The sequence below is a fragment of the Zingiber officinale genome, chromosome 5B, assembly GCF_018446385.1.
Source record: "Zingiber officinale cultivar Zhangliang chromosome 5B, Zo_v1.1, whole genome shotgun sequence".
Classification (NCBI taxonomy): domain Eukaryota; kingdom Viridiplantae; phylum Streptophyta; class Magnoliopsida; order Zingiberales; family Zingiberaceae; genus Zingiber; species Zingiber officinale.
This window is the reverse complement of record NC_055995.1, coordinates 13,581,348-13,593,872: the sequence shown is the minus strand read 5'-3', so window position 1 is coordinate 13,593,872 and position 12,525 is coordinate 13,581,348. Positions and strand designations below refer to the sequence as shown.

The 12,525-nt window shown below is 40.3% G+C and overlaps 1 protein-coding gene across 1 annotated transcript; it reads left to right on the top strand.

The window, feature by feature from the left end:
• Positions 1-5,181: 5,181 nt before the first annotated feature.
• On the top strand, positions 5,182-6,842 carry LOC121984140 (premnaspirodiene oxygenase-like). Its single transcript, XM_042536946.1, has 2 exons — positions 5,182-6,092; positions 6,212-6,842. The coding sequence occupies exons 1-2, from the start codon at positions 5,202-5,204 to the stop codon at positions 6,839-6,841; spliced, it is 1,521 nt and encodes a 506-aa protein (XP_042392880.1). The 5' UTR covers positions 5,182-5,201; the 3' UTR covers position 6,842.
• Positions 6,843-12,525: the final 5,683 nt, after the last annotated feature.

The following is a 12,525-nucleotide window of genomic DNA, read 5'->3' as shown; positions in this document are numbered from 1 at the left end:
ATGATATCACTTATAGTGTGTGTTATTGATTATAGAAGGAAACTGTGTCCTAGAGATACTAGGTTGATAATGTCCCCAAGAGGAGCTCATAAGGATTGTCATGTTAAACCCTGCAGGTGGACTTAGTCCGACATGACGATAAGGTTGAGTGGTACTACTCTTGAACTTAGATATTAATTAAATGAGTTGTCAGTAACTCACTTAATTAGTGGACATTCGATATCTTAAACACAGGGAGACTAACACGCTCATAATAAGAAGGAGCCCAAAAATGTAATTTGGGATTGGTGCGGTAGTTCAATAATAGTTCTATAGTGGAATGAATTATTATTGATAAAATTAAGTTGTGTGTTCGGGGCGAACACGGGATGCTTAATTTTATCGAGAGACCAAAACCAATTCCTCCTCTCGGTCCCTATCGTAGCCTCTTATTTATAGAGTACTACACCCACCTATACCCACCAATAGGGGGCCGGCCAAGCTAGCTTGGGAACCAAGCTAGGGCCGGCCTAGGTATAAAATTGGGTGGCCGGCCCTAGCTTGAACCCAAGCTAGTGGGGGCCGGCAAAATTAAATTAAAAAAGAATTTTAATTTTAATTTTTATTATGTGGAAGAAATAATTTATTAAAGAGAATTTAAATTAAAATATCTCTCTTATAAAAGATCTACAAAAGATTAAAGAAAGAGATTAGATCTCTTTCCTTATTTGTAGATTGGTGAAATATTTTATTTTCTCTTTAAAATTATTCACATGTTGATAAAATTAAAATTATAGAAATTTCCTTTTATCAACCATGAAGAGATTTTTGAAGAGAAATTTTATTTTTAAAATTTCCGGAAACAAATTAGGAAGTTTTAATTGTTGATTGAAACTTATCCAATTTGTTCTTCATGATGTGGCCGACCACTTGAATTCAATTGGGGAAATTTTATTTTATTTTTCTCAATTAAATCATGTCAAGAAAATTAAGGAAATTTTATTGTAATTAAATTTCTTAATTTGCCTAGGCCAAGGAATATAAAAGAAGGGGTGAGGGTGCCTTCATGAGACACAACCTCTATTATTTTCTCTCCCTCTTTTGTTCCTTGGTGTGGTCGGCCATCATCATCATCTCCCTCTCTTCCTCTTGTGGTGGCCGAACCTCTCTCAAAGGCTTGGAGCTCTTGTGGTGGCCGGATACTACTTGGAGAAGAAGAAGAAGAAGGAGAGGAAGCTAGCATCTCTTGGAGCTTGGTTAGTGTTTTGATTTTCTTCCTTGGTGAAGCTTCTTTCTTTGTGGCCGAACATAGTAAGGAGGAGAAGAAGGTGGTTGGTGATTTCTCATCTCGGAAGATCGTTGCTCACACAACGTCCGAGGTTAGAAGAGGAATACGATAGAAGATCAAGAGGTTTTTCTACAAGGTATAACTAGTAATTTTTCTTTCCGCATCATGCTAGTTATTTATGGAAATAATACCAAATACAAGAGGCTTACGTTCTAGAATTTCGAATATGTTTTTCGAAGTTGTGTTCTTTTATTTTTCTTTTCCTTGTGATTTGATTGTTCTCTTCGGTTAACCTAAAGTTATTTTAGGAAATTAAATATTAGATTTCTATAAAAGGTTTTGTCTAGTCGGTGGTGGTTGCTCCCATATCCAAGAAGGTCATGTGCCTCGCCACGTCAGTACTGGGAACCAATTATGGAAATTAATATTTAATGGAATTAATAACTTAAGGAGACTTGGGTCGAACGTGTTAAGTTCCGCAGGAGATCCAAGTCAAAACCTAAAAGAACAAATAGATTAAGTTTTGGATCAAACGTGTTAAGTTCCGCAGGCGATCAAAAAATTTAATTTAAAAGAACACATGGTAGCTAGGAAAAGGTTCAGACCTTTGTACAAAATTTTTTTACAGTGGAACCTATAGGTTTTCAGAGTAGCAACCAACATCTGAAATACCGAAATAAACTCGTAAACTCCAGAACACGAGAAACAAGTATCAGAAATCCGCTCTTATACCAAAAATATTGTCACGCCCCAGGTTGTCCCTGCCAAAAGGAATTTTGGCAGCATCTCCCCTATACGGGTAACAATATGAATCCAAAATACATATATCCATACATCGGCCCACACGGCCGGAACAATACCATACAAATAATAACCAAACCACGCAGTTTATATCAACATTCCACACAGTTTAATATGAACAATCCACGCAGTTTAATATAAAGAAAAGATGATATATAAATCATCGCAAATATATGTATAACGTCCTACTCCACTACAACGAAGAAAGCAAAATCCACGAAGTAATGAAAATATCCGCAGCAGAAAACAAAAGTAGCAAACCGAAAGGTTCAACATAAAGTCCACAATACAAAAATCCCACATCACCAGCATATGCATAAAAACAATAACAGCAATCGACAACAATAAATCCTCGTGACAAGGGGGGCTAGCGACTGGAATATCTCCCGACAACCTCAACCTGAAAAGTAGTAATACAACGGTGTGAGTCCAAAGAACTCAGCAGGTAATCCAATAGATATGTACAGCAACATATAACTACCAGTAATAACTTATGATACAACCTCCTAAACCATGGAACCTATAGTACAGTTTCCTAACAGTATAACAGATATGCATAGCTGAATAAACTGTAGTAACTAACAGGAAGCATGTAATACAGTTTACAGCAAGAATAATAATAAATGCATAACCGAAATAAAATGTACTCACCTGCGAGGCTTGTGCAACTGACTGCGAACATACACAGATAAAAATAGTCAGAGCAAAAGAATATAACTTATATGCATGTCAATCATATGCAATCACCAAAATGCATCAATCACAAATAATGCAATCTGTGCATATGATGCAAATGACATGTCCTGGTCACCCCTACTGCTTGTCAGTCATCTCATACACAATGGTGAGACCGAGTGGGTAGGGCTGTGACAACCGTGCACTCTGTCGTCACTACCCCTGATGAGTGACCGAGTGGACGGGATGCTGTCAGAGTACATCTATCCTCCTACCTCAAACATAGTGAGGGAGCGCAATGCTCTCATCTCCCAGTACGCAATGACGGGGAGGGACCCCGGCGTGCTACCACGCTGTCATCGTACTACCCATGAGCACCCTAACGGAGCATTACCGAGCAACCTGCCATACACACCCTGAGTGTTGTGCCACTACCCATGCAGTGGTCACGTTGTGTGCAGGCCCATGTAGTCGGCCGACGAGCTCAACAATAATGGAGTCGTCAATCACCCAACATGCAATCATGCAATATAGTGCATGCGGCTATAGTATGTCATACCTGAACATATCCTCCTCCATATGTGTAGGTGTCAAAAAGATAATAATTTTAATAAAGTTTTTAAAATAATTTTAATAAAGTTTTTTAAATAATTTTAATTAAGTTTTAAAATAATTTTAATTAAGTTTTAAATTAATTTTAGTTAAGTTTTGAAATCATTTTAAATAAGTTTTAAAATAATTTTTTTAATTAAGTTTTAAAATAATTTTAATTAAGTTTTAAAATAATTTTGGTTTATAGGAGTACATTGATTTTGATTTTAAATGATTCAAAGTTCACTAGATTTATCAGCCAGTTTTGAATGAAACTAGCTATGGACCTACACCATTAGAAAATTTAAAAGTTTGATATTTTTTGAATTAGAGGAGTCATAGGAACCCATTGGTGGTATTGATTAATGAATATCATTGTCTTAGGTTTTATAATGAGATTGTGACAAATTTTATCAAGTCTTTGCATATTTAAAAATTCACTTCTTCCAATTTATGCTATTGAATTCATGTATAAGGGCATGGATATATTATGGAGACTTCTAAGAATACATTGATTTTGATTTTAAATGATATGGAGTTCTCTAGGTTCATCATCTATGATCCTGCATGTGAACGTTGATGTGTGATTCACTGGTGAGTTAGCTATATTGTCAACTTACCTGCCAATCGACGAGTAACAATAAGGATAATGATGTGATTGTGAGCCTAGACAAAAATACACAAGAAGAAGAGGGTTAGCATGATAGTCAGAGGTTTCTCGGCTCACCCACTCTGATGTTCAAGTTATAGGATGAAGAAAATGATTATAAGAGTTTTGATGTAGGTAGGTGTGAGTATGTGGACCTTGAATACTAGAAAGGACTACTTTTTCTAGAGAGAGAATATACTTTTTCTTTCCATTGTAATCTTCATGTTGTCATTATTTAATTTCTTAAATAATCTCCCTTTTATTCATATCACCATCTTTTTCCTTAAATAAACAAGATTAATAAATATTTTCTTTCTATTCCGATTCTTATACGGTCATTATTTAATTCCTTAAATAGTGTATATAATAATATGATATTTGTGCGATAATTGTTCTTTTTCTAAAATGGTTATCGTTCAGGAGCTGGAAGACCCGAGAGGCCAGGAGACTGAGTAGAAAAGCTAGGAGGTTGAGGAGCCGGGAGACCTTAAATTTTCATATTGGAACCACCTCAGCCGTGTTTACCAATCCTATCTTATTCACGTGGCTCCTACTAATTACTTTCTGAATCAAGCTAGTTTTGTCTTAGTTTTGGAAGAAATTTATGGATGGACTTACACCATTTAAAGATTTAAAAGTTTAATATTTTTAGAATCAGAAGTCTTAAGACTTCATTAATAGTGTTAGTTAGTAAATATTATTATCCTAACCTTAGATATAATAAGATTGTGATAAATTTTATCAAACTTTTACCAGTTTAAATTCGACATTAAAAATTGAGAACTACAAATTTTTGAATGGATATAATAATACCTGAAAAAAATAGATAATAGTGAAACTTCCTGTTTAGTATAAATGCCGTTACAAATAATGAAGCCACAAAACAATGAAATTGAACCACATGAAGTTGAAAGTTTATGGTCAGCCACGCGGTTGCATCGGAAGACGCCGGAATGAAGAAGGCAGCGAAGTTGTTGACTCTGACATGAGCGGAAGAATGGAATTGTCTTTGAGCCTGCCCTCAGATTCAGCCACTAATGATGAAATTTAATTAATGCTACATAGCTTCAGGGATGACTTGTTCAACGGATCAATACTTTGGGTATTGACGAGTTGATCAAAGGCTCGGCCATCAATTTTGGAACGTTGACTTAGCTGCTATATAGCTGCATGCCATTTGGCTGTCCAAGTTAGCACACACAAGCTGCGAGGGTCAAGATGGAGTTACAGTTACCGGTGCCTTCCCTTCCCGTCTTGCTCTCCATCTTCTTGGTTCTTCTGATCATCGTCAGGAGGGTCTTCAGCTCCAAGCCTAAGCACGTAGGGCCGGAGTTTCCCACCCCCTCAAGGCTTCCCTTCATCGGCAGCATTCATCTTCTCATTGGCAAGTTGCCCCACCATGCGCTCCGCGACCTGGCTCGCAAGCATGGGAATGTCATGAAACTCCGCCTCGGCCAAGTCGACCAAATCATACTCAGCTCACGGGAGGGGGCGCAGCAGGTGCTCAAGGCGCAGGACGCTAACTTCGCCTTTCGCCCTGAGTTCACCGCCGCCAAGATCATTGCGTACGGCCAGAGCGACATCGCCTTCTCCAACGGCGAGTACTGGCGCCAGCTGCGCAAGATCTGCGTCATGGAGCTGCTCGGCGCGAAGCGTGTCAAGTCATTTGTGTCTTTGAGAAAAGAGCAGGTGGGTCGTCTCATGAGCGACGTCAGCAACGCTGCTGCCATCGGGAAGCCAGTCAATCTGGGGGAGAGGCTGAACGAGTTAACCAACTCCATCGTGGTCCAAGCTTCGTTTGGGAGAAGGTGCCAGCAACAGAAGAAGTTCATGGAGACCATCAAGGAAGTCATCAAACTGGCTAGCGGATTTAGCGTTGGTGATCTCTTTCCGTCTCTCCAGGTTGTTGATATCCTCACTGGATTTAGCACTCAGTTAAAGAAATATCACAAGAAACTAGATGTGATCCTGGATGCGACAATCAAGGAGCATCAGATGAACCGCGATGCAGGTGAAGAGGAGGATCTTATTGATGTTTTACTCAGGCTCAAAGACGAAGGCAATCTAGAAGTGCCAATCTCATTTGACAACATCAAGGCTGTTGTGATTGTGAGTAATACATATCTGTGCCTATATATATTTCATATAGCTAGCAACAGATTATTCAAATTTATTTATAATTAATTAATTAATTAATTAATGATTTCTTCATTGGTTGATTTGAGCAGGATATGTTTGCTGGAGGAACGGAGACAACCGCAAACACCATTGAATGGGCTATGTCTGAGCTCATGTTGCGCCCTTCCACATTACAGAGAGCTCAAAAAGAGGTCAGAGAAGCTATGAAGGATAAAGGTTACATCGAGGAGACTGATGTTCCACAATTTAACTATCTCCATGAAGTGGTCAAAGAAACTTTAAGGTTGCATCCGCCATTCCCCCTCTTGTTTCCACGAGTGGCTCAAGAGACTACTGAAGTTCTCGGCTACACACTTCCTGCTGGAACAAGAGTCCTCGTCAATGTCTGGGCACTAGGAAGGGATCCAAGATACTGGAAGGATGCCGAGATCTTTAAGCCCGAGAGATTCGAAGAAGGTGTCGACAAAGAATTCAAAGGCAATGACTTTGAGTTCTTGCCATTCGGTGCCGGTAGAAGGATGTGTGCAGGCATGACCTTTGGATTGACCACTTTGGAGCTGGCATTGTCTCAGCTTCTGTTCCACTTCGATTGGGCATTTCCGAAAGGAGTGAAAGCAGAGGACATTGACATGTCTGAATCTTTCGGAGCAAGCGCTTCAAGGAAGGTTAATCTTCTCTTAGTTCCTTCACCTCGCTACCCCTTGCGGGCCTCCGAGTAAATTAATTAAAAGAGAAGAGTTACGCATCGAAGCTTTACCTTTCACGGGCAGTAGTTAAAACTGAAGAGTTACACATTGAAGCATTACCTTTTACATCACTAGCTCTGTCTCCGATAATGAATTAGAGTAATTCATAGCATGTGTTTATGATGTATTTTGCAATTTTTATAAAGTGAATATGTTTAAATATTTCTTCAAAACATTTAGTTTTTCCATTTAGCCCAGAATAGTTTGTTTTCAGTGTGAACAATATAATGAAACACCATCACCTTCGAAGGAGGCTAAATCCACCTTCTAGGTTGCTATGCCAATCTTTAACAAAATCTAAAAGATAAGAAAAAACACTTCATTAAATGCATTAGGCGTTGAGATTTCCCCCATATCTGTTCAAAGAATACTATATTTCCTCAACAGAGAAGTCCCACTATCATGTTTTTTTCCCATGGGAAAATTTCCGCTATCCATCCAATGAAACCTACCTAGCTTCCGATTTCACCACAATCTTGTCCGACTGAAGTCATTAAGTTGCACAAAGTAATTATCTTCTTTGACTTTCACCTTCCTGCACAGACTGGCAATACCACTTGGTAATCCTAGCAACCTTTGATAACATCCTTTATGTACTCATTTTCGTTTTCTCCGGACGATCTAGTAGTTAACACATACGATATTATCAACTTAAGATCTAAGATTCGAATCTCGGTGAAGCTAAGGTAAATGACTCTCTCATTTGCTAGTCACTATTCCAATATTAGTAGTCACCTGTGATTTACTTCCTCCATATTGGTCCTGGGATGGATTGTCTGAGGCGATAGGGCAAGCGCAATTGTCTTTTGCCAACTTTATGCACTCATATTCCTTCCAGTTAAAATCAAGCATAAAATACTTATGATACCATGAATAATGACGAACCCTCTATGCACTCATATTCCTTCCAGTTAAAATTAAGTACAAACTACTTATGATACGGTGAATAATGAGGAGCACCAGGGTGGAGTCCAAATTTAGATTAGATGGCAGTCAAAGTCTAAGAGAAGTCAACCTGAGCAAGCTACCCAATAAGCTCCCTCAGCGTCGATCAAATAGAGTCGATCGAACATCCCAAGGGGCCAACTCCACAGTCAAATACCATCGGGGTCCATCTCTCTACTCAGCTAGTTATGAGGTTTTGCTACACATCACATTCCGATCAAACAACTGAAGGGCCCAGCTCCCCACTCAGTTGCCAGTGAGGCACAGCTCCCCGCTCAGCTACTTACGGAGATCTACTCGCTATCACATTCTGATATGCTATTGCCAATCAAAAGTTTCAGCTCCCTATCTGATTTCACATTACTATTAGCTATTGCCGATCAGATAACCCAGGGACCCAACTCCCCACACGGTCGTCATTGGGGCCCAGCTCCCTGACTCAGCTACTTATAAGGCCTAGCTCCCCATCACACTCTGATCGGCTAATGTTGATCAGACCTCCCAGCGCCCCAGCTCCCCATTTAGTCACTTACGAGCCTAGTCACCCCCAATCAAAAATTGGGCTCCTTATCCTCGACCCATCTTCCTACTAATGGGGCAGACGACCAACAGTCCACTTGGCTTTCTGACCCATGAACCCACTTTGGCACTAATACTTCACGTGGGTTTGTCAGAGAGTTAGAGAGACCATATCCTTGTTGGTGCAATTTTCCTTGGGTCAAGGTTAACCAAGTTGACTAAGCTTGAGTTGGCTCAAAGTTGAGTCTTGATGTTTAAAATGATGTTTGACAATATATGAAGATTGTAGGTATAATTGTCTATATGGGATATTAACGGTCAAAGGTTGACCAAATGAGTTAAGTAAGTCAAGGTTGACCAGATACTTGACTGGAAAGTCCTAATTGGAGGTTAGACAAGGGCAAGCCCAATGGGAAGGTTGAAAGAAAAATTCCAAGTGGGTCAGTGTTGACTAGACATTTGGTGTGAAAATTATGGTGAGTGAAACCAGATAGCTGAAAGTCCTGATGAGTAAAGCCAGACAGTTGAAAAGTCCTAGTGAGTAAAGCTAGGCGGATGAAAAATCTTGGTGAGTGAAGCCAGGTGAAAAATCCTAGTGAATGAAACTAGGTGATTGAAAATCCTAGTAAGTGAAGCCAGATAATTAGAAAATCCTAATCAGTAAAGTCAAGTGAAAGCCCTAGTGAGTGAAACTAGGCAGATGAAAAAATTTGGTGAGTGAAACTAGGTGAAAAGCCCTAGTTACTGAAGCTAGGTAGTGAAGAAGTCCTAGTGAGTGAAGTCAGACAGTTGAAAATTCAGGTGGGTCAAAAGTTGAATGGATACCTAGTGATTGGAAGTCCATGTGAGTCAAGGTTGATCGAACACTTGGCATGAGGAGGAAAGTTCAAATAAGTCAAAGGATTGACCGAACGTTTGATAACGAAGTCCTACTAGGTCAAGGTTGACTGGATGCTAGGCATGAGCAAGTCCCAACAGGTCATGATTGACCAGATATTGGGCAAGGGAACCCTAGACTTGAGTTAGGTTTGAACTCAATCGATCAGTTGATTGATTGGGAGTGTCATCGCGAAGAGGGAATGTGAATTAATCAACCGATTGATTCATCTAGAGCTCAATTGATCAGTTGATCGATTGAGGCACTTCATGAGAGAACACAGTGTGCTCCCTAATCGATTAGCATACTCCAATCGATCAGTCAATCGATTGGCGAAGGTATTCTCAAGATATTGTGAGGCAGCCGAAATCGATTCTAGGGCTTTTCGTGAGAACATAGAAGCCATCTGGATCGATCATCTAATCGATCCAGATGTTCCAATCGATCAGCCAATCAATTGGGATATAAACATTGGAGCAGGGCGCAGGTAAAAGCGCTTCAACGACTTCAAACGGGTAGCTTCTTCTCCTCACATCTACTTCACTGATTCTCTCCAACTCACCACCAGAGTTCTTAAAGACTTAGAGGGAAGTGTTTTTGCATTTACAAGTTGATCAAGAGGTGGACAAGCAAGAAGGAGCAAACTAGGGTTTTAATGTTGTAAATCTTGTAAGATTTGTTTGTATTAGCTTCTCCTTTTCCTTCTTGTTATATTGAAGTCTTGTACAAGGTTTCTCCACCTCTGGAATATTTTTTAGGAGTATTTTGATAGTAGATGTGTGAGAGAAAGTCGGATCCTTAGATTAGTAATCTCATTTGAGGTGGATATCAAGTAAATCCTTGGCGTTAGCATTAGTGGAGTTTCACTTTGATTTTTCGCTGCAAATCATCATCAACAAAGCGAACAAACTATTCATCCCCCCCTCTCACCTCAAGATCTGAAGTGTCTCAACAAGTGGTATACAAGATACTCCTCTTATATCTAATGGGACAGTTGGATACAATGAAAGGATGGCGATTAGATAGGATGTCTAATGGTGATGTGATGTCCCATTAATGTGGGGGATTACAAGGACATTATAAAAGGGGTCCTTTCCCATTGGCATAGGTACGCTAGTCCACAAGCTTACTTCTTATTCCACTGTTCTTCTTCTTCCTTCCGTATTGACTTGATAGTCAGAGTAGCCATGCTAGGGACCCCCTCTTGGCCTACTTCCTGACGATCCTCTTCCTTTTCCCTCTACTTGTGCTTGCAAGAATTCCCAGCTATAAGTCTTCTTCCAGTCAACATTCCAGCCAGCACAATGGTAGTCCTTTTTTTCTGCTTCTATATGGGATCAAATTTAACATCGTTTGTGGAAAATATAATGCTAATCTGGAACATGAAGATGGACAATGCTAAACAATTTACAACCATCACCTTGTCACAAGAAGATATAGAGTTGCTAATAATGGTCAAAGAACAAGCACAAAAGCAACAAGAAATAGATCCCTCCTCTCAAAGTGTCAGTGGTATCGTCTGAGGGACCACAAGGCACTGATTGTTGGTCTAAGCCAAGGCAGCAAGTTGAGTTTGCTGGATCGAAAGCGCTAGAGGGGGGTGAATAGCGCTCGTGGCTTTCACTTATCGTTTCGAAAATCTTACGAGTAACGCAGCGGAAATAAATAAAACAACCAACACACAGAGGACTCCAAGATTTACTTGGTTCGGATCCTAGGGAGACTCCTACTCCAAGGCCCGCGATCGTTGATCGCTTACTGTGGGCAACAACTATATCACGCAAAAGTTTGTACAACTAAGAATTACAATAAGTGCAATAATTGAAGTAAACTGATACCGATGACAGAATTTTAAGATCGTGGAGCTCCGGGTCGTCAGAAACTTGTAGCAGCACTTCAGGGTGTTTTTGAGGCAGCGCGTTGTAGCTTGATCGCTTGGAAGATGTTGTCTTGAGCCTCTGCCTTGAGCCCCCTTTTAAACAGTGCTGGAGGCACCTCCAAGCCTGTCTGAGGCGCCTCCAGGCCGCCGAGTCGCACGCGTGGATCAGCTCTGATCTGGTCGCACCTTATCCCACTGAAGGCGCCTCCAAGCTGCTCCAAGACGCCTCCAACGCCTAGTCCAAAGCACCTCCAGTGACCTCTGAGGCACCTCCAGCGTCTCTGGACAACTAGCTTCGGCTAGCTCTCGAGGCGCCTCCAAGCCCTATGGAGGCGCCTCGGACACTGTTCATCCGAGATCTAAGTTGCCCCTTTGTTCCTATAAATTGTGTTAGTCCCAAACACAAACCCTACAAAACAAAGTCAGCACAGAAATAATATGATAGATAAACTTGACAGTCGTCGGACTATCCGGGTCTAACTTCGGATTTTCAACCGGAAACCCTAGGTCAACCCGACGCCTACTGTTCCCTCTACGGGGAACGCGTCCTCACCTACTCCACTCAGGAGATTTACCTGATGCCAGTGCGATCCTCCAGATCGACTGGACTTTTGCTCAGCGTTCGAAACTTTCGGACTTTCTGCCGGACTTCCACTTCCCGGCTCGTTCAGTCTTTCACCTGGTTCGCGACACCAGGACTTTCCACCTAGGGTTACCCCCCCCCCCCTAGGACTTTTGCCTGAAGCTCTCGACCTGCCAAGACTTTCCGCATATGGTTACCGCCCCCTATGACCTAGGGTTACCACCCCTAGGGTTTTCTACCTGCCTAACCGCAGCTAGGACTTTCCTGAAACACTCAATTAAGTACGTTAGATCACAAAACAACTTAACTTTGAATTCCTTTACCATTATCAAAACAAGGGTCGATCGTCGGATGCTTCCCGCACCAACAATCTCCTCCTTTTTTATTATGACAACTGAAATTTAAAGCTAAGTAAAATAGATGCATAAAGTTTAAGTAAGCAAGCTTAATAAATTAGAATGCAAGCATGGTTAAGCTAACACTTAAACTTTGTCAGGCTCCCCCTTAATAAAGGCTTTCTTTATAAAATTAACCTTTCTTTTGAATTCCTCTACTCTCCTCCTTTGTCATTCATCAAAAAATAAGCACATTTGAAAAAATCTTAACTTTTTATGAATATTTTTAGGAAAGAGGTAAGAAAAAAATCTTAACTTTCCTGTAAATAAAATTCACTAAGTAAAATAGTTTGAGCTCGAAGTTGGTTTTCAAAAACTTTATCAATTAATTTTTCTGGAGAAAGATTTTTCTTTTGTAGTATAGCAGACTCAGTTTTAGTTTTAAACAACTTAGTTAAAATTTTGGAACCTTAGGCTTTTAAGGAGGAAAAAATATTTTAGTATCACTTAGCTTTTTAT